The following is a 21,539-nucleotide window of genomic DNA, read 5'->3' as shown; positions in this document are numbered from 1 at the left end:
GGAGAGACGAGCATCAAAGTCTGAAACTGGACAGAACTAAAGCCTACATATCTGCTTAGAACCCATCAAATTCAAGCTGCAGTATTAAAGGGTGTCAAGCTGTCCAGCAGTGAAGGAAGAAGGTTCCGGTCTTTGGAAGAAACTTCACGAAGGCAGACTGAATTTTCCTGCCGCTTATGTTGAAATGTGTGACTTTCAAATGCTTAGAGGGCATAACTCCTCTAAACCTTGAAGTCTGTGTTATGGAAATATATAACTGGATTTGTGCTTTTTGTGGGATCCTGGTGCAAATAATTTGTAGGAGATTGAGTCTTTGCGTCTTTGGATGTACGACACAAATTGGAATGAAAACAAGCCTTGAAAAAGACCCGAGATAGGACGAAACACATGTCGGCTGAAGCTCACATCTATTGGCTGAGAATTTATTGTATCAGAATGCTTGAGATACACAATTTTCTTGGAAACAAATTGGATAAGAGTTGAGATGTTTTTTAAAACTGTTTATATTTGTCATAGATTATGTACTTATGAATGTGTATATCTTCAAATAAAATATGATACATATGTCATGATTGTACTTATTAAGTAATTTGGATTATAATATATTTTTTAATATATACCCAGATGTTTTTGTTGTTGACTTTTTATTGAATTCCTCTATATATCTGTACATATGATATTCAGTATCTGAATTATGGTGCACTCCACTATTACTTTGTTTTTCGATTAACTGGTTTGGCCATGGGATTCCAGTATGTACATGTTGGCAACAGATGTACTATAGTGTAGGAGCGCCACAATCATATACATTTAGAACTGGGAATTTGAGGAATGTGCAGCTAAATAGAGTCACTGTTACCTCCTTTGTTCCAGCGTGAATCTTTACTGGCTGCCATAGCTCTGAATCCGTGATGTTTGAAGCATTAACAGTACAACTATCACAGGTTAAACTTGGACTGTAATTTGAGACTTTTTTTTCTTTTCTTTTTCCATGCACTTTACAGAGTACCAAATGTTTGCACTTTTTATTAATACGGGGTTTTAATTCATTTTAATGAGATGATTGTTGTATATATTTGAGACTGAACGGCTGCCTGGCCGTTCAGTCTCGTTAGTGCACTGTTTGAGGGAATGCTGTGCTCAGATGAGCTTTTTCCGTTTGCTTATTTGCACAGCCTTCTTTTCTTTTGGGGGTTTTTAAGTGATTTGAGTATGTTTTTACTGTTTTTTTAGGTTATGAGATTTATTTGCTTTCTTGGTTCTTAGTAACTGAATAAAGTATTCTTTGACATATAATAGCACAGCAATTTTTATCCTGTGGTCTGGGAAACCCGCAACTGCTTAGAAAGTAAGACTAACAGATTAATAATGGGATTATAAATAAAGAATACAAATGTATAACTAAAAATGTTACATAAACGTTAAGGAATTTGAAATTGGAGGTTAATTATGAATTTGGTACCCCGAGATTGACTCCTGTGAGCAGTGCAAGTGCATCAAACAGAATACAGTATGACGATAGCCGGGCTCAACCTTCACATTAAAATGTAATTGTTTGTATTTTTGCGACTTAAATATTCAATCATTTGTATATTTGTTTCATGAAGGCTGGATTATGTTATCTTGTAAATTGGTTTGTTGTTCAAATCATCAAAATTGTTTTGGCTGGGGTCTCCGAATTCCAATGACAACACAGCGGTGGTCCCCAGATTCCAATAATGACTCAGTTGGGGCCCATAGATTCAAATAATAATTCTGAAGGCTAGCAGAAGCTCTAAGGTTGCCTGAGGGGCAGTCAAGAGAATCAGAGGTACAGACATGGTGTCATTTAGGGCTTGATGAGGTGCTCTTTCTGCAAGTTAAGGCAGTTTGCTGACTGTAAGGGCTTGTGCTGACTGTCTGTGATGGACAGCTGCAAGTCTGTGAGGGACAGCTTCTTGGACGGAGGCAAGAATAATTTAGACAAGCTAGAGATATGTTGTGCACTCTGAAATTAAGTAGTGGGCTTAGGGCAGTTTAACCATTTCAGTGTAAAGATGGAGGATCCATTAGAGTTACTGGTCGGTGGGGACGCTGACAGACTCTCAACCACCAGCTTGTTGAATATGAAGGGCCATGTTAGGCCGGCTAAGCATACCTTAGCGATGGCAGATGGTCTTTGAGGACTAGCATATTCCACCTATCGCCTTTACGTTTTTCTCCATACTACAACCTAAATGAGATGGGTATTCCCAGAAGTGTGACCAATGCTCACTATGTGTCAAGAAACAAAATATACTTTATTGGCAAAGTTTAAGCAGGCTGAAACCGGTTGGGGGTTCTTAGTAGTTCTTTTAAAAAAGAAGCTGGCTTGGCAGATAGACTGCACTGTTCCGACTGGAGCAGAAACTAGGCTGATTTGTATGTAGCTGATCTGTCTCAAGTGGAATTGTAGGTGAACACCGACGGACTGGAACGCAGTCCAGGTTGCCAGTGGTTGTGACTATTTGCATGTACTACACCCATCACATTTGTGTTTTCGCTGGCACAATAAATCAGATCATTTGATTACCATGTAGAGTCTTATGCAAATGACAACTCCTGTTTAGGGCTCAATTTGATGAACGATCTTGTTGCCATCGAGCACTGGATGAGTTCAATTTGTTTTTAACATGCCAATAAGAGTAGAAGGGCTGGCTAAATTCTCATTGGTGATACCCACCAGTGTAGTGCCCAAGAATAAATCAGTGGGTGTGTACCTTGAAGATCTCTCCTTTAATAAGCAAATAAACATGAGCACTGGAGTTTACTTCTATGTGCTACACCTTTTGAATAGGATCCTTCCATTTCTTCCTTCTGGATATGATCTAGGTTGACGGCGACTTGATTTTTGTCACACATTGGTCCTTGGACTCTGGTATTCATGTATACAGGATCAATGTTGCTTTTTTAAAGATTTCCCCTGCTCTTCGTTCAGGCACTTTGTCTTGCTGCGGGTACTTATAGGTCATTGTGTGGGCTGGTTGCTGGCATTTTTGGAGCCTACATTATGGAACAAATTCCCCTTTCAAATGCAAGCACCTTCTGATCACCCATGCTTCCGAAAGGTTCTTAAATGTTTGTTGTACTATTGAGCGTTTTTAAAATTTGTTTTTTTTATCTAGAATACTTAATGGTTTCATTTGTTCTCAGCATCAAGATGCCCTGGGGTGTATAATGAGCTCTCAAATTACAAACTGAGCCTCAACATCACTAAAGCAGACCAACCCAACTGCACCCCTTAATTTCCCCAAGGGTCCACAGGTGTCAACTGTTGGCCCTGCCCCTCTACCTCTCACAGAGGGGTCTGGCCTTTGGCCAGGTTTTATGCTCAACACCACTCCACCTAGAGACCACTAAGAGTGGCATCTGGCTATGCACAACAGACCTCCAGTACAGGGCTGCCCTGCCATCAGCATCCCTTGCTTGAGAACCCACAAATGTCAGCCTTTGACAGAACAGGACAAAACAGAATAATAAATAATAAAACAGGGTACACTGTACACCAGGGTCGACCTCACCAATTTCTCCTTCATCCATGTAATACTCAGTCTTCCATGTAATGACAGGTTTCATATAAATTAGAATAATACATATCAACACAACTCTTCAACATTTGACCTGTATTATAAATCCTCAATATACTCAAAACACAATGTGCACTTACGCCTTTCCAACACTTCAGTAATTCCTGCATTATCTGCTTCCAGCTCCATTTTGAATTTCGCCAATTCCTGGTCCAATTTTCTTAAATGACGATCAACCTGCAAAAATGTTTAACAAATTTGAAAAATAAAGATATTAGAACGAAGCACAAGCAGAAGACATGCACTGGAGCAATACAAATGTGAACAATGCTCATTAGATCTATTAGACTCAGGAATTGAACCCATCTTTGTGAACATACATCTGGAGATATATTATAAATTTTAAATGTGTCAAAAACACAAAGAGAAAGCAATACTATTACTTCACTTCTCCCAAGTACTGTGAGTAGTGAATAAAAAAATAAAAATAAAAAAGAAAGACCAACTGCTGGAAAAAAGGGGAAACTAATTTCTCTGTAAGTAAATATTCCTCTTCTCTTAGTTTACTAAAAAGGGTATAAAGGGTAGATGTTGAGGATAGGATCATGGAGGTAGCAGAAGGATATGCAATGAAAGATTTAAATAATTTTAGTGTTAATCTCACACAAGTACAACCCTGAATTCAAAGAAGAAAAAAAAGAACACTGTTGAAAGCGGAGGTCTCTGCAGTACAAGTACTCTGTCTTCAGATGCCTGAGACCACAGAAAATGTATCTCAAAGGTTATAGCATTTTAGATTTCAGGTAAAACTCTGAGGAATTACGAACACCGACCATGTGTTCTTAATTTCACATACTTTTCCAGAGGGCAACTACTGGATGGTGAAAAGATGTGAATCTAAAATAGTTTCACACGGCACGAATTGCCAGTTGGTGAGAAGAGCTGAGAGGAGCAATGTAACTGGCCAAGTTGTAGGCATTCATATCCAAGCTCCCCCATCTATGGCTGATTTGTAACTTCAGATTACTGTCTGCCTGCTAGGGCCATACAAAGGATATCAATCCACAACACACATGAAAGCCATAAATCAATAAAGTAGAAATAAGAGATTTGTCCTGAGTAATCTCAGGGCAGGACACTGGTTTTGCAAAACTGTTCTGGCAGACTGTTGATGGACATAAAATTCTTCTGTCAAGTAAACCGTCAGAAGTTGTAAGCGAGTGCATTCTAAAGCAAACAGACTTTCTGTCTGTAAAAGTTTGGGAAAAAACATTAAAGGAAACACCCCTTTTAGAAACTCTGTATATTCCAGTATTTTGTTAAGTTAATGTACATAGAGCTCTTAGCCTACATTTAAAATGAACATATTTCCTTGCTACTAATGTTTTCCAATACTAATATATACATCAAGCTTTTCTCTGTGTATTTTCTTTAGAAGGTAGTTTTCCACCGCTGAAAAAAAAAAAAAAGAAGGACTGAAGACAAGAAATAAAATTGCAGGGCGAAAGTGGTGTGATGTAGTGTCTTTTGCTTCATCCAACAAGTTAACATACCAGGCGAGAACAAGCGTGCATATTTACTGAGGCCATCTATCTGGCTTCAGGGACGTTAGAGTTAACTGGGCAGTATTTGTGGTAGGTATGGTCTTTCTTCCATTAGTGTCTACTGCATTCCAATCAAAATGACAAATTGTTCCTTGGGTACTGCTGAATCTACCACAGTAAATTGGTTGATCAGTCAAAGTTCACATACAGCATGACTAGAAGTTACGTCAAATAAAATCAATGACAATCCAGATGTGTACCTTTAGAAAAGACTAAAGAAGAAAAAATGAATTTCTTGAAACTACACGTTCTCCAGTATTAGTACCTTTTATGGACTTACATCCTTTAATTGTTCCCCATCCTTAAACTGGGACTATTGACAAATTATAAATAGCAGTAAACGGTACTGACAAGCTTGAAGTACCAGACGAACGAGTTACTTACCTTCGGTAACGACTTTTCTGGTGGATACATTAGCTACCTGTGGATTCCTCACCTAATGAATACTCCCATGGCGCCAGCATTCGACGGAAATCTTCTTCCTAGTCTCTGCACGTCGACAAGGACGTCACTCTAGCCCACGCAACGCCGTCTGACGTCATACAGGCAATAAGAGGTCCTCGCCGACGTCAGTACCAACATTTTTTTACGTGCATGAGAACAACAACCCAATGCAATGAAAGAGCAAGGCAACATCCCATAACATTGTAAAATACACAACATTGCAATAAAATGGCTGTAGATTTAATATAACTTTTTTTTTTTTTTTTTTTTAAACCAACAAATATATGCAAATCATGTATATACACAAAGATATATACATATATATACACATATAAATATATACAAGTATCCATATATACAACATCTATTGCAATCTTGAAGACCAAGAGGAGCGCACTCAAGGATTACTTGGTAAGACCAGAAAGGCAACGGGGAGGCGGGTGGGACCGTGAGGAATCCACAGGTAGCTAATGTATCCACCAGAAAAGTTGTTACCGAAGGTAAGTAACTCGTTCTTCTGATGGATACAACTACCTGTGGATTCCTCACCTAATGAATAGAGTCCCAAAGCAGTACCACTCCCGGTGGTGGGTGCCGAAATGGTCAAACCAAGAAATCCTGCAGCACTGACCATGCAAAATGGCCGTCCCTTCTGACCTCAGAGTCCAAACAGTAATGTTTCGCAAAAGTGTGAAGGGACGACCAAATTGCTGCCTTGCAGATGTCGACCACAGGAACACCTCTAGCCAAGGCCGAAGTGGCCGACTTAGCTCTGGTAGAATGAGCTCTAATGCCATCAGGAGGATCCTTCTTTGCCAAAGAGTAACAGATTTTAATGCAAAGAACAACCCACCTGGAGAGTGTTCTCTTGTGGACTGCCTTTCCTCTCCTCTTGCCCACGTATCCGATGAACAGCTGATCCTCCAGCCTGAAATCCTTCGTTCTATCAATGAAGAAGCTTAACGCCCTCTTTGGGTCCAAGCGATGTAGTCTCTCTTCCTCCTTTGAAGGATGAGGCGGAGGATAGAACGTGGACAAAGTAATTGTCTGGGCCAAATGGAAGGGTGAAACAACCTTCGGGAGGAAAGCAGCCTTGGTCCTCAACACCACCTTATCCCCATAAAAAGTTGTATAAGGGGGTTTTACCGATAAGGCCTGCAACTCACTCACTCTCTTTGCAGATGTTATAGCCACCAGGAAGACTGTTTTAATAACCAAATACCTTAAGGGGCAAGAATGCATAGGCTCAAAAGGGGACCCCATAAGGAAAGTGAGGACCAAGGACAAATCCCATTGAGGCATAACGAATGGTTTTGGAGGATATTTATTTAGAAGACCTTTCAAGAATCTGAGAACAATAGGGGATTTAAATAACGATGGTTGATCTGGAAGACAAATGAAGGCTGACAAAGCCGACAAATAACCCTTAATGGTAGCCACTGCACAACCCTTCTGCGCTAGAGACAGAGCAAAAGACAAGACGTCCGACAGATGAGCATGTAAGGGATCAATCTGTCTCTCCCCACACCACATAACAAATTTAGACCACCTATTAGCGTAGACAGATTTAGTGGAGTGTCGCCTGGCCGCTAATATAACATCCACTACATCAGGCGGGAGAGAGAAGGAACTCAGGTTGCCCCGTTCAATCTCCAGGCATGTAGGTGTAGACTCTGGAGGTTGGGGTGTAAAACCTGCCCCTGCGACTGCGAGAGGAGGTCTGCCCTGAGAGGGAGATGGAGCGGAGGGCACAGTGAGAGTTGGAGAAGGTCGGAGTACCACACCCTCCTTGGCCAATCCGGAGCTATTAAGATGACTTGGGCCCGGTCTTGGCGAATCTTCCTCAACACTCGAGGAATCAAGGGTATGGGGGGAAACGCGTAAAGCAACTGGTCGCACCAGGTTATCAGAAACGCGTCCCCCAATGCTCCCTGCACCAGATACTGGAGGCTGCAGAATAACGGACAATGCGCGTTCTCCCGAGTGGCAAACAGATCTATCCGAGGAAACCCCCACATCTGGAAGATTAAACAGACTTGATCTGGATGGAGACGCCACTCGTGGTCGGCCGAGAATTGGCGACTGAGACTGTCCGCACGTACATTCAAGACCCCGGCCAAATGATTTGCTACCAAGCAAATCTGATGGTCCTTTGCCCAGGACCATAGTCGAAGAGCTTCTCTGCAGAGAAGGTACGACCCTACTCCTCCCTGTTTGTTTATGTACCACATCGTGGTAGTATTGTCCGTCGGGACCTGTACCGACTGACCACGAAGGGATGGGAGGAAGGCCTTGAGAGCCAGACGTACAGCCCGTAACTCTAACAGATTGATATGAAACATCTGTTCCTCTGGAGACCAAAGTCCTTTGATCTCCAGATCCCCCAGATGAGCTCCTCACCCTAGAGTGGAAGCATCCGTTATGACCATGGCCACTGGTGGTGACTGCGCGAACGGCTTTCCTTGTGAAAGATTGTTGCTCGCAATCCACCACTTCAAGTCCACAGCAGCATCTCTGGAGATCTTGACCGCACCTTCTAGATCTCCCTTGTGTTGAGACCACTGCCTTTGGAGGCACCACTGAAGAGCCCTCATGTGCCAGCGAGCATGCGTGACCAACAGTATGCAGGAGGCAAACAGACCGAGCAGACGAAGGACCTTGAGGACTGGAACTACCGCTCCATTTCGAAACATTGGAACCAATTCCTGAATATCTTGAACCCGCTGAGGCGGAGGAAAGGCTCGATTCAATGTTGTATCCAGTACTGCCCCTATGAACAGGAGGCGCTGAGAGGGCTCCAGGTGAGATTTGGGCACGTTCACCGAAAAGCCCAGGTCGAACAACAACTGGGTTGTTGACTGCAGATGATACGACACAAGCTCCGGGGACTTGGCTTTGATCAACCAGTCGTCCAAGTAAGGGAATACTGCTATCCCCTTCCTTCTGAGCTCTGCCGCAACCACTGACATCACCTTCGTGAAGACTCGAGGTGCTGAAGTAAGACCAAACGGGAGGACCGCAAACTGATAGTGCTGCGACCCTACCACAAACCGGAGATACTTCCTGTGCGACTTGAGTATCGGGATATGAAAATAAGCATCCTGCAAGTCGACAGACACCATCCAATCTTCTTTGTTCAACGCCAAAAGCACCTGTGCTAGGGTCAGCATCTTGAACTTTTCCTGATTGAGGAACCAATTCAAGATCCTCAGATCCAGGATCGGTCTCAACCGACCATCTTTCTTGGGAATCAGGAAGTACCTTGAGTAACAACCTCGACCCCTTTCCTGCTCTGGAACCAACTCCACCGCGCCCTTTGAAAGGAGGACTTGAACCTCCTGTTCTAGCAACAGGAGGTGTTCTTCTGAACAATAAGATGGGCGGGCGGGAGGGGGGGGCGGAAACTCCCGAAAGGGAAGGGTGTAGCCTTTCTCCACAATACTGATAACCCATGTGTCTGTTGTAATAGTCTCCCACTTGTGGAGAAAATGCCGTAATCTTCCCCCTACAGGAGAGGAGTGAGTGGGAAATGGTGGAAGCCTAAGGCTGCTTTCCCTGCTGCACCCCTCCAGAGGACGAGGAAGAGGCAGAGTGCTGTTGAGCGGCTCCTCTGGTGCGGGCCCTACCTCTCCCTCTAAATGATCTATAGGGGTGAGAAGAGGCGGGTTGCTGGAACCTCCCCCAAAAGGAAGAGGAGGAAGAGCCACGCCCAAATCCACGAAACCTCCTGAAAAACCTGGAAGAGGCAGAGGAAGAAGGAGCTTTCAGCCCTAACGATTTGGCTGTGGCCCTGCTCTCCTTAAATCGCTCCAAGGCCGAATCTGCCTTTGCTCCAAACAGTTTGTCCCCATCAAACGGGAGGTCTAATAGGGTTGACTGTACATCCGCAGAAAACCCTGAATTACGGAGCCAGGCCTGTCTCCTTGCCACCACAGCCGTGCCCATCGCCCTAGCCACCGAGTCGGTCGTGTCCAGTCCAGACTGGATAATCTGGGTTGTGGCAGCCTGGGCGTCTGAGACAACATCCAAGAGTCCCTGGGGAAGCTCCGTAAAAGAAGATGAAATATCATCCATAAGAGCATGGATATATCTCCCCAGAATGCAAGTTGCGTTGGTGGCCTTCAACGCCAAACTGCAAGAAGAAAATATTTTCTTGGATTGCGCATCCAGTTTTTTTGAGTCCCTGTCTCCTGGTACCGTCGGGAAAGATCCAGGCGCTGATTTTGATGAACAGGAGGCTTGCACCACCAAGCTCTCCGGCGTAGGGTGTCTTGAAAGAAAACCAGGGTCAGATGGTGCAGCCCGATATCTCCTGGCCACAGCCCTATGAACTGCCGAGGAAGATACAGGCTTCTTCCACACCTCCAACACTGGATCAAGCAAAGCCTCATTAAACGGCAAGAGAGGCTCTGCTGCAGCAGAGGCAGGATGCAGCACCTCCATCAATAAATTCTGCTTCGCCTCTGCCACCGGCAAAGGCAGGTCCAGAAAGTTAGCCGCCTTCCTCACCACCGCGTGAAAGGTAGCAGCCTCCTCCGTATACTCCCCTGGAGATGAAAGGTCCCACTCAGGGGAAGTATCCAGCCCACTGGCCGTATCCAGACCATGCAGTCCATCACCAGAGTCCTCAACCTCTCCTTCCTCCAGGACTCGCTGGTACTCCTGCTCTTCCAAAAGACGGAGAGCACGCCTCCTTGAATGTAGTCTCTGCTCAATACGCGGAGTCGACATGGCCTCTGCCGAAGTCGAAGATCGGCGCCGATGAAGGAGCAGGACAAAGAGATCTTGGAGCCGATGGACCCACCGGAGTCACAGGACGAATTCCCGACGTCGACGGGATGGAAACCTCCGGAGCCAATCCCTCTGAAGCCACCGGAGCAGCCACTGGCGCCGACACCGGCGCCGAGCCCACATTCCCAAAAGGGAGAAAGGGCATAAAGGGTGCCGGCCGAAGAGGCGCAGGATCACCCAATGAAAAGGCCAAAGGCCCCGAAGGACCAGCCGGAGCACCTCCTGGAGCCATATGCTGAAAGATGGTATACATCGCATTCAGAAATGCGGTACTATCAGCTCCAGGGGCTGGAAAAGCCGGATACTGAGGTGCCTGGATCGAAGGCGACCCCGACCTCGACGTCCGCGACGCCGGAGACATCACAAGAGGCTGCATCACCTCAACCACAGACGCTTGTCCAGGCGAAGTCGGTGACGCCGGAGAGGGCAACGGCGTCGATGGATGCGGCGTGACCGTGAGACTGACCTCCCAAGTCCTCCGACGCCGAGCCGAAGGCGACCTCGAACGAGTCTCCTTGCTGGAATGACGCCGTGAACCTCTACGGCGCCGGGAGTCTCGACGACGCCGATGAGACCTTGGCGAGGAAGACTTTTTGTGATGTTTTTCCTTTCTCTTCGACTTCGCCAGGAATAGTTTAGCCTCACGTTCCTCGAGGGCCTTCGGATTCATGTGCCGACATGAATCGCAAGACACGACGTCGTGGTCGGAGCTCAAACACCAGAGACAGTCGGAGTGAGGATCTGTAACGGACATCTTGCCCCCACACTCTCGACAGGGCTTGAAACCCGACTTTCTCTGAGACATTGTTACTGCAGAGAAGAACTACGCAGCAGAAAACACACTGTAACCACTAAAGTAACAGTAGCTCCCTCGAAGATAACCGTTTCGAATGCACGGAAAAAAGGGAACTTACGTCGGTGAGGACCTCTTATTGCCTGTATGACGTCAGACGGCGTCGCGTGGGCTAGAGTGACGTCCTCGTCGACGTGCAGAGACTAGGAAGAAGATTTCCGTCGAATGCTGGCGCCATGGGAGTATTCATTAGGTGAGGAATCCACAGGTAGTTGTATCCATCAGAAAGCAATATTTATTTCTTAGCATCTTCACCCCCCCTGTTAATTGCATAAGCCCCCCATCAAGGAGTTGAATGTACCCTGAACCCCACTCCTTCTAAATCGGACCATAGCTCAGATTTCGTAGTAAAAGTGTTTCAGTTGGGGAGGAGGGAGTGATTCAAGCTCCTCTGTAAATGGTACCCCAGCTGGAGAACCGTATTTACAAATAGCTTCTTTCTCCAGCATTTGATCAATCACAGATTCACATCTTTGGCCAGCAGTGCATCAACATGCAGAGGAAAAGTGGCAAAAAAACTCACTTTCCTAAAAAGAGGTTGGAAGAAGTGCCAAGCCCATGATGGATTTAGCTCATGCTAATATAACCTGGAAGTAGTTCTTGGCAAAAGCTAGACATATGTTTCAAGTGGTACCTCTAGAAATATCTAATCAGGAACTTCTGCAGGTAGGGTTACTCTTATAATACTTGAAGAGTAAGTTAATACCACCCCTCTGGAGGGAATAATTGCAGATCTAATGGCAAGAAAGACTGCCTCTCAATTAATTCACCGGTTACTGCTTTTGTAAAGAGATTTCCTCTTTCTAAATCTTTCATTCTCCCTCGTGTCTTCTTTCTAATCTGCCTCTTTCTCCCCTTTCTTTTCATCTCCTATTGCCTTTCGTGCTCGGTTTATGCTTTCTTCTTTGCCCTTCCCATTTCCCCACTCCATATGTCCATATCGACCTTCTTCTCTTCCTTACTTAGTGTTTTTTTTACCAGTATAATCATCTCTTACGTCAATTCATGTGCCCTTGCTTTTTCCTTATTACCTTTCTCCGTTTATCCTAGCTCCCTTCCTTCTGTTTCCCTGGTCTGTAGTCTTTCTATAGTATTTCCTCATGCACTTCTTAAAAGTAACTTATTTTTATATAGAGCTTGATAAAGCATATCTGCTGATTCTACATTCTGTAAAAAGTATTTATTGCTACTTAGTTTATGGTTCTCAATTTATCAATGTTGGAACGATAGAAGGCTAGGTCGGCCGTGCCAGGATTCCAAACCATGGCCTTCAGAATACTCCACGTCTTACTGGTGATCGTTCACCAAACAAAACCATTTTGACAGCTTTTCTACTTCTACCTAGCTAATCATTCTAACAGTTATTTTGGCTTTCATTTCTCACCGAACCAGCTCAACGTTTACCTCATCCCCCCACGGGATAGTCTCCCTTCTCTTTCTTCATCCTTGCTGCTCACGTTCTTCGTATTCCATATTCGGGCAGCAGAAACATTCAATACAGAGCCTTCTAGTGGCCAGCACTTGCCAGGTACTAGTCAAAGCAGATGCCACTGTGAGGGATGGGATAAGAGGGCTACACTGTACTCTAGCACAGCCACCTGCACCTCCAATCCTCTACAGTAGACACCATTTTAGGAGGGAATTTAATCTCTGTGAAAAATGGAAGTGCTAAAGTTAAAAAAAATATATATATAGTTTTTACATTTGAGTATGTATATTTTGTTTTGGGAAGTGAAAGTGTCAGAAGTGGTATACTAGAAATGCCTAAAATGTGAAATTCCAAAATTTTATTTTTTTCAAGAATTTGTTTTATACATAAGCTTTCAAAAAGCAAAGTTTTAAAAGGTATTAGCGTTTTGAAATTGTTTTAGACTTATCCTGACCTGCAGTTTTGTTCTTTAAGGGCTCTGAAATAAAGGCTGATTATTTCAGTGGACAGTTCGATGTACTCTGTGCCCGGTAATGCCTCTCACTGTCTCATATTGCTTACATACATTTTACTCTAATTTACTCAAGAGATGGGGTGTGGGGGCATACAGTATACCACCTTTCTCTGCACCTTCTCCAAATTATGCCTCCAAACATCTGCCTGTTCCTCACACACATTGTAAGTCAGTTTTCAATCAGAACATCGGTTGTTACCGATTTAACCCAATTGACTTTTTCTATTTATTGTGCTCCATCATATAAAAGTTTTCACCCAATTTCAACTTAAGAGGAAATTAGGCAATAAAGACACAATCTTCATTCACGTTTCTAAAGGGGGCTCAATTAGGTTTCGAACCATATTTTGCCCACATCTTAGTTTCCCTCTTAAGGTGCAGGTTTAGAGTTTGGCTGACCTGTGACTCGGTCACAAATGTGATGGATATTTTGGCTGCCTTATTACAAGTGCCATAGGATGCAATTCCCTTGTACTAAGACAGGTGGGATATCTGTCATGTTTGTGATGGAGTAACTGGTCTACCAAACTCTAAATCAGGCTCTAAATGGTCGGCTGGCAAGCCATTTCAAATTAAAGACAGTTTGAGAAGAAGACCTGACAGCTCAACTGGAGAGTAGTGTTAGTGAACACTTACAATTTGGCCACCCGCACTCTTCTCTAGATTATATTAAGACCCTTGTATGTGCCAGTGCGTTTTCATCTGCCAAGACCTATGCTCAAAAATGGGCACATTTATGGCAGTGGTCTGTGTTAGATCAGACAGCCTTGGGGTTGTCATCCCACAACTTTTTGCCTTCCTCCCTCCTTTTTTCTAACCTTGTTTTGCTAGTTGTAGGACTCTGAGCACTTTACCACTGCTGTCTAGTGCTAAAGTGCATACACTCTCTCCCCTAAACATTGTAAGATCGGTTCCTACCCAACTGGCATGTTTAATTTACCTGCAAGTCCCTAGTAAAGTGCACTACATGTGCCCAGGGCCTGTAAATTAAATGCTAGTAGTGGGTCTGCAGCACTGATAGTGCAACCCACATATGTAGCCCCTTACCCATGTCTCAGGCCTTCCACTGCAAGGCCTGTGTGTGCAGTTTCATTGCCACTTCAATTTGACATTTAAAACTATTTGCTAAGCCTTAAAAACTCCCCTTTTTCTACATATCAGTCACCCCTAAGGTAGGCCCTATGTGACCAATAGAGCAGGGTGCTATGTAGGTAAAAGGCAGGACATGTACTCAAGTGTTTTACATGGCCTGGTAAAGAAAAACTCAAATTCATTTTCCACTACTGTGACACCTGCTCCTCTCACAGACTAGCATTAGAACTGCCCTCATGTACTTTTGAGTGGTAAATTCTGATCTGGAAGGGGTTGCCCTGTCCTATTTAGTATTTCCAGAATGGTAATAGACAATCCTGCTTACTGGTGAAGTTGGCTTTAATATTACTATTTTAGAAATGTCACTTTTAGAAAGTGGGCATTTCTCAGCACTAACTGCCATCTGTGCCTTACAGCCCTGCCTCCAATTCACATCCAATCTGTGCTGGTTGACAGCTCCCCTTGTGCATTCCATCCAGACAGTCATAAACACAGGACACTCAGTCTCATCTGCATACTGAATGGGTCTCCCTGGGCAGGAAGGATGGAGGGGCTCTCTCTTACACTTCAACAGCCAGTGGCCTGCCCTCACACAAAGGACTGATAAATAAAAACACACACGCACACGCACTGGCAGACAGGACTGGGCTGAAAGGGAAATGTGTGCACTTCAAAACCACTCAGACGTTTCCCCCACTTCAAAGGCATTTTGGGTATATAAACTGGGTCTTTGCCTCCACCAAATCAGACACTTCTGGATCTACATCTGAACTCTTTCAGAGGAACTGCCCGGCTGCCCAAAGGACTCATCTGGACTGCTCTGCTGAGAAGGACTGCTGACCTGCTGCCCTCAGATTGTGCTGGAAGGACTCTGCCTTCCCCAAAAGTGCTCTCCAAGGGCTTAGATTGAGCTTGCCTCCTGTTCTGAAGTCTCAGGGACAGCAAAGACTTAATCTTCTAGCTAGTTTTCAGACTTCAGCAACGCCAGCACTGACGCTGCAGCCTGCTCCATGAACATCGCTGCACGCAACAACTGTGACCTGCAACGCAAGTATGAAGTTGCCTCGAACCTGCTGACGTCACGCAGTATCATCACAACGCTGTGAAGTCGACACATCACGTCTTGACCGACAGGATCCATCGATCCCACCCGGTCACAAGGAACCGACACCTCACCACCAACGCCGCACCAGCTCCCCCTACAACTGGGCGAAATCGACGCCTCGCCTTCCCTGCCTCGCAGTACGGAACCGATGCCTTATCTCCCCAGACGCCGTAAGCGACTGACGCGGCAACGGACCCAGCAACGCCTCATCTCCACAACTCCGTGCAACGTCTTTGTTTTCAAACGTACTGTACCTGTATTATCTTTTTTTCTAAACCTGTGTGGTGTATTTTTGTGGTATTTTCACTGTGTTACTGTAGAAGTTATTGTACAAATACTTTACACATTGCCTTTTAAGTTAAGCCTGCCTGCTCTGTGCCAAGCTACCAGAAGGTGAGCACAGGATAATTTGGTTTGTGTTGTGACTTAACCTGACTAGGACTGTGGTCCCTACTTGGACAAAGATGTATACCTCTGCCAACTAGAGACCCAATTTCTAACAGTCTGGATAGGTGGGAACTGCATGTGCTCTGCCTGTAACCTTCTCTGTAAGTTCTATGCCTGTTATTCCTTGTCAATAGAGATCTAAAATACATTTTGGTGATGTTGCATCTTAGTAATAAGTTTTGCTCTTTTTCATAAGATATCAAGAACAAGGTAATGAAGTATCTTTTCACATTGTTTTTTTTTTTTTACAGGATATAAACTTTCTTTGGGAGTGCAGTAAATTACTATATAAACAAACGGATCCTCCCTTTGAAATTCTGCACAAGGCTGATCCCTAAGTTTCTTTCTTTGAAGTTCACATTGTTTTTGGCCCTATAGTCTTCGAACCAGCTTGCAGAATTGCAAGTATTCATCAAAAATGTATTTCGTTTCAGTTAAATACGCTAGCACAATGCACTACTCCTTATTTCATAAAAAGGTTACTTCCGATTTTCACTTTCAGGAACCTATGACAAAACATATGTTGTTTTCAGTCAGTTGTAAAAAAATAACACTGGACACTCCTTAGATAATATTGCCTCATTCTGTATGCATGGAAGCAAAGTATTCTGATCTATGGACTAACTATTTGTTACTTTTATAGGTGTGGGGTACCACTAAAATCTTACATCCACCACCACTCCAATCGCATGCCTACGAGTGGGTGGGTCGAGGACAATGTTAACCTCAATTTAATAAGGCAACGAGTCCCAGGATAAGGTGCAGATCAGAATAACAAAGGTACAGTCAACTAATAAAGGACTGACTCAATAAGTGAAGTCTAGGGTAGAATTAATAATTCAAAAGGATTTATTAGAAAACCCCAAAGTACAATACAGAATAATTAAATACAGAAACAGCTAGTTTGCATACATTTAAAAGTGGCTGCTGCACTTCTGGTATAAAACCGGATATGCGCAGCCAGGCATGTCTATGTAAAAGTACACTAGTATTTATGCCCTTAGCAGCCGTGTCTGCTGCATCAAAAGCACACCTAATGGAATTATTGGAAATTAACTTGCATCCTGAACAAGTTGTTGACTCTTCTTTCGATACTCCTCAGGGAGATGTTGAATTAGATCTTCCATCTCATCCCAGTGTGCTCCACCTTATCTTGCTAAAAGTCCCTGGGTATTAGCAATTCTCCAATGATTGGCTGCTTGAACTGCCACTCTTTTGCAGGAGGCATCTATGAGTTTGGACTCCTTATCTGGTGGAGGAGCATTGGCTGTAGTTTGAGGATTAACTGGTTTACGAGCATTTATGCAACTGATGAGTCTGGTGAAATATGTCCTCTAATTTAAGCAGGATCAGAGGATCAGAAGGTTCTGTCTTATTCTTTTTTTTGTTAATCTACCCTGAGTGTTCTAATTCGGGCACGCATTGGATCCTTGAAGATCTCGTCTGCATGACGGGTCATTCCTTTTAACATGGGCAGATATGGCAAGCCCTAGTAGTGGAAGAGGGTTTAAAAAAGGAAGTATTCCTCTATAGGATCCTTGTGTAAAGGGACCTGATATTACGCATCTGCCCTAGCTGTAAACTCATTAAAAGAATTCGTGTCATCTGGTGGCGTCGGCCTAACTGAGTAGAGGTCTGGGTCCCCTCGGGGATCAATGTCATAAGTGTCCAAGAGATCTATTTGTGGCTGATCTAAAGTATTATCCCCTCCCTGATCTTCTGTGTATGATTGTGGAGAGCCGTGTGGACTTACATCAGCTATGTCCGCTATATCAGAGTGTGAATGATGTGGTGAAGAAGGAAGTTGTGGTGAGGAAGGCAGAGAAGGCTGTCGAGGAGAGACATGCAGAGGTGGATAACTGGGAGTGGTGGCAATATCCTTCTTAGGAGGTGTAGGTACATCAATTGCCTCCTCAAATTAAAGCTGCTGCTTGGAAGGAGTTGGTATCAGCTTTACAGTCTTTGCCACTACCTAACCAACAACAGGCTGGATATGCAATGTCTTTTGTTTCAGATCCAGTCTCTCTGCCATAGTCTCCAATATTGGATCCCGTGCCAAAGCAGTTGGTTTCAGTGCCGAAGTGGAAACTTTCAGGTTTGAAGTAGGATTTTGTCTTGGTGCCAAGGTGGTCCGCACCGAGGTAGTCCGAATTGAAGAGGCAGATGATCGTCGTGCAGAGATCGACCGGCTATGTACAACGGTGTGAGCTTTCAGTTTGGCTTTCGGTGCAGAGCCCGAGGGCAGAGCAGCCTTAGCAATTGGTCAGTGCCCTTCACGGCCTGTCGCCAGTGGTGGTCCAGAAGCTGAATGTTTGGTCAATGCCAAATGTCTTAGTGGTGTGAGTAGGGGCCTTTGTACTCAATACGTGCTGCGATGATGTAATATCTTGCACGCTGATCCCCATTTCTGAATCTGATTCAGTCTGAAATCAAGAAGGCCTCTTCCTCCACTGCCGAAGCCTCATGCAGCGCTTCCTGTTGTTCGACATCCTGGAGATCAAAAATGTCCAGTGTCTCCTCTAATTCTTTGCGTTGCTTTTCCTTCCGACTCACTCAATCCTGCAATCTCTTTTTGGATCAATAAGACCAACAGGCCTCAACCCTCCTCATCTTGGTCAGGAGACCAGCAAAGTTTGCAAACCGAATGTAGGTCTGCGTGCTGGTTTTTAGAGTGGCATCTGGGACAGAATCAAAAAGAAGTCGGATCCAGCAGCAACGCATTATCTTCCCGTTCTGATGCATAATAAGAACAAAGACACGCCCAACCAGGCAAGGCCCAAAGGCCGCAAGTAGAGAGAGGCAAATCCATGAATGTCAATTTTCTTTCTGTTTTCCGTGGATGGGTATGGAACACAAATGAAAAACAATACAGATGAGTATAGGGGAGTACAATGGTCCAAAGGGAGCCCGGAGCAGTCTCGAACTGGAGCACCGAGGAACACGTCCGAACCAGATGGCGGAAAGAAAACAAACCAACAATGGAGTCAATGCCCATGTGCACTATCATCGAGAGGAGGGGTCACTTTTCCGCATGACTCCAAAAGATTCTCCAAAGAAAAACAACTTGTACACACTTAGAATCAAAACTAGATGTCAGAAGCATGAAGAGCATGTGTATCTACAGCCACACATGCCATCAAACATACTTTTATTCTACATGAAGTACACATTCATTTTTTTAAATTAATTTGCAAATGCTTTAAAATGTAACAACTGTATGACCCACTTTTACTACACCCTCAAATGCAGAAAACAGACTGAAACAGGTTAAGTGGGAAATACTTACCAAATCATAAATCTGATTGGCCAACTGCACCTTTTCATCAGCATCCTCTAAAGCTTTAAAATAATCCTGTACACAAAAACATTGCAAAACAGTTGTAAAAACAACACACATTTGAGCATTCATTTTTATTAGCCTTGATCATAAAATGCTTGAGGATAGAGAAAGAAAAATTGCAATGGTCTACACTACTCTGAAAATCAAGTTCAGAATAGTTATGCTCTTACACGATTTAAGTACATTGGACAGTTCCTATATACAGCAGGACACTTACACTGCTTGACCAAAATACAACAGGAATGCAGGCAGTCAGTGAACAGAAATCTGATAATGACCCTTTGACTGACTGAACACTTGCAACTGAAGCTGCTGATTGTTATTGCACAACCTTGGTACGTCTGCTTTTACTCGAACCTGCACTTCAAGAACCTGTGAACAAAATGTAATACAAACCTCACACAATACAATTGTACCTCAACCTAAAACATTTATTACTGGAAAATGTAGGACTTTTACGGATCTCCATTACCAGCAAACACGGAGACACAGGAATAATTAATTCATGCGTTTTAGGTCTAGGGCAGAACCCGTTCCTGGTGCTCCATATGTGTTTGGTAGAGGATTCACAAAATAGCCATTAGGAGAGTCAGATAGTGGGGGAACAGAGTGGCACTCGACTGGAAGTCTACTCATTGCTGCGTCTGCAAGTGAAAAAGCAGACTGAATTAACTAGACTAGAGAAAGTGAGTCAGACAGCGTTGTGCAGATACATGATGGGATGAAAGTTTCTACAGTGCTTGGAAAAGCTGTGCCGCCCTGCACGCTTCATGTGTTCTACACTGCCCTACAGTTGAACTTAAGACAACTCAACAATTTACAGGTCCACTGGTGGTGCTACATATGTTTTAATGTACCATTTACAATCAAAAGTAAACTGTTGATTTAAGATGGGAGCTTCTGCCCTTCACTACAAGCTATAAGGATAACAAAAGGTGAGGCACTGATTTGAAGATCCATCCAAGATCCCCAATAATCTGTGACCATATCCTAGTCTCCTCTATAGGACATGGGTAGGTAGCAAGTGTTTCACCTGTGTAATAGCTTCATTGTGCAAGGATGAATTGGAGGTGTTCCTTTGGGTCACCAAGCACATGGTTGCACAATATGGTCTCCCTGCAGGGCGTCCTTTTACCCGCAGTATCCATCTGCAAAATCCCAGTGAAGTGGGGAAAAAGATAACCTGCTGGAGCTAGAGTTTCATTGGTCAGTTACAAGTAGCACTTATCTTTCAACCCTGCACACCAAGAATCCATTTTATCTGTTATGACTGTATTTAGTTTATTATAAGGATAGAAATGCGTTATGTGGTTAACTCGGCAGCCTAGATCAGACGGGTTAGCACTATACAATTAAATGTTTACCAAGGTTATTAGATTTACCATATATTAGCTACTCTACATTAAAGCCCCCTGCAAATGTATAAAAATGCTGGAAGACACATCAGGGGATACACAAAGCCTCTCCACAAATTCATTCCAATGCAAATGTGTTATTATAGTTCTGATCCTTCAAAGTAAATGTAAATTGTACAAAACTTCACTCAACCACCTCACTTTATGTATGGCCCTTGGCAAGCAGTGGTCTGACTACAATAAAAGCAAATGTACAACCTTTTGCAGTCGATTTTTTTATTAAATGAATACAGTGTAACTGTTGGGTTAAGTCCTCTGAGTAGCCTAGAGAAGCTTCCCTAATTAGTTTTCTGGAGGGCCCGGAGTTAAGTTGATAGACAGCAAGCTCACTAGAGGAATCCATTGTTCAACTTTGTCAATATAAGCAATTTGATTGGATTTCTGTGGCCATCCTCAGTGTACCCTTGTGTGAGACTGGCAGCAGACTCTCTGAAACAAACCTATTGGGAGACTAATGTTGGGAGGCAACACATTTTCTAGTGATACTCAAATGCTTTTTTTTTCCATTACCCATGTGAAGGGACTACCTTCTGGCTTCCCTGGTATAAGCTATTTTCAGCTCTCATAACTGGTTTCTTGGACTTCACCATGACCTGTCATGTATGAAGGATGTATGTGACGTGTACAGTATGTGGGGGTCTGCATTTGTGTATATGGACTGGCGAGTGTTGCAGTCCATTAGACTTTACATGTGCTTCTATGCCAATATTCACCTCTAGCATTGCTCCCTGTGGACATACTCTCCTGCTTCCCCTCCTCAAAAGGAGGCGTAGCTGATGTGTGGAGGAGCTGCTCCATCACATTTCAACATTGATAAGTGTGAGCCAATTGTGTCCCCACTCCATCCTCACTACCCTTAAGCTACAGAATTACTTAAGGACATTTGGTCTTTAACCACAAATGTGGGGGGTTGCACTAGCTGGTGTAGATCTCCAAGTTTGCAGATCACAAAAATTTCCC

At 43.9% G+C, this 21,539-nt stretch overlaps 1 protein-coding gene across 2 annotated transcripts in view; it reads right to left on the bottom strand.

The window, feature by feature from the left end:
* The window catches only part of ING3 (inhibitor of growth family member 3), a 172,553-nt gene that overhangs the window by 110,932 nt on the left and 40,082 nt on the right, over positions 1-21,539 (bottom strand). For both annotated transcript variants that reach the window (XM_069229863.1, XM_069229862.1), the window contains exons 4-5: positions 19,111-19,176; positions 3,686-3,782 (exon numbers count right to left, since the gene is read on the bottom strand). In XM_069229863.1, the coding sequence (XP_069085964.1) occupies positions 3,686-3,782; positions 19,111-19,176 (163 nt within the window). The remainder of the gene's footprint in view (positions 1-3,685; positions 3,783-19,110; positions 19,177-21,539) is intronic.

Source organism: Pleurodeles waltl, chromosome 4_1 (assembly GCF_031143425.1).
Source record: "Pleurodeles waltl isolate 20211129_DDA chromosome 4_1, aPleWal1.hap1.20221129, whole genome shotgun sequence".
Classification (NCBI taxonomy): domain Eukaryota; kingdom Metazoa; phylum Chordata; class Amphibia; order Caudata; family Salamandridae; genus Pleurodeles; species Pleurodeles waltl.
Note: the sequence above shows the minus strand (reverse complement) of the source record. Positions and strands in the feature narration are given on the sequence as shown.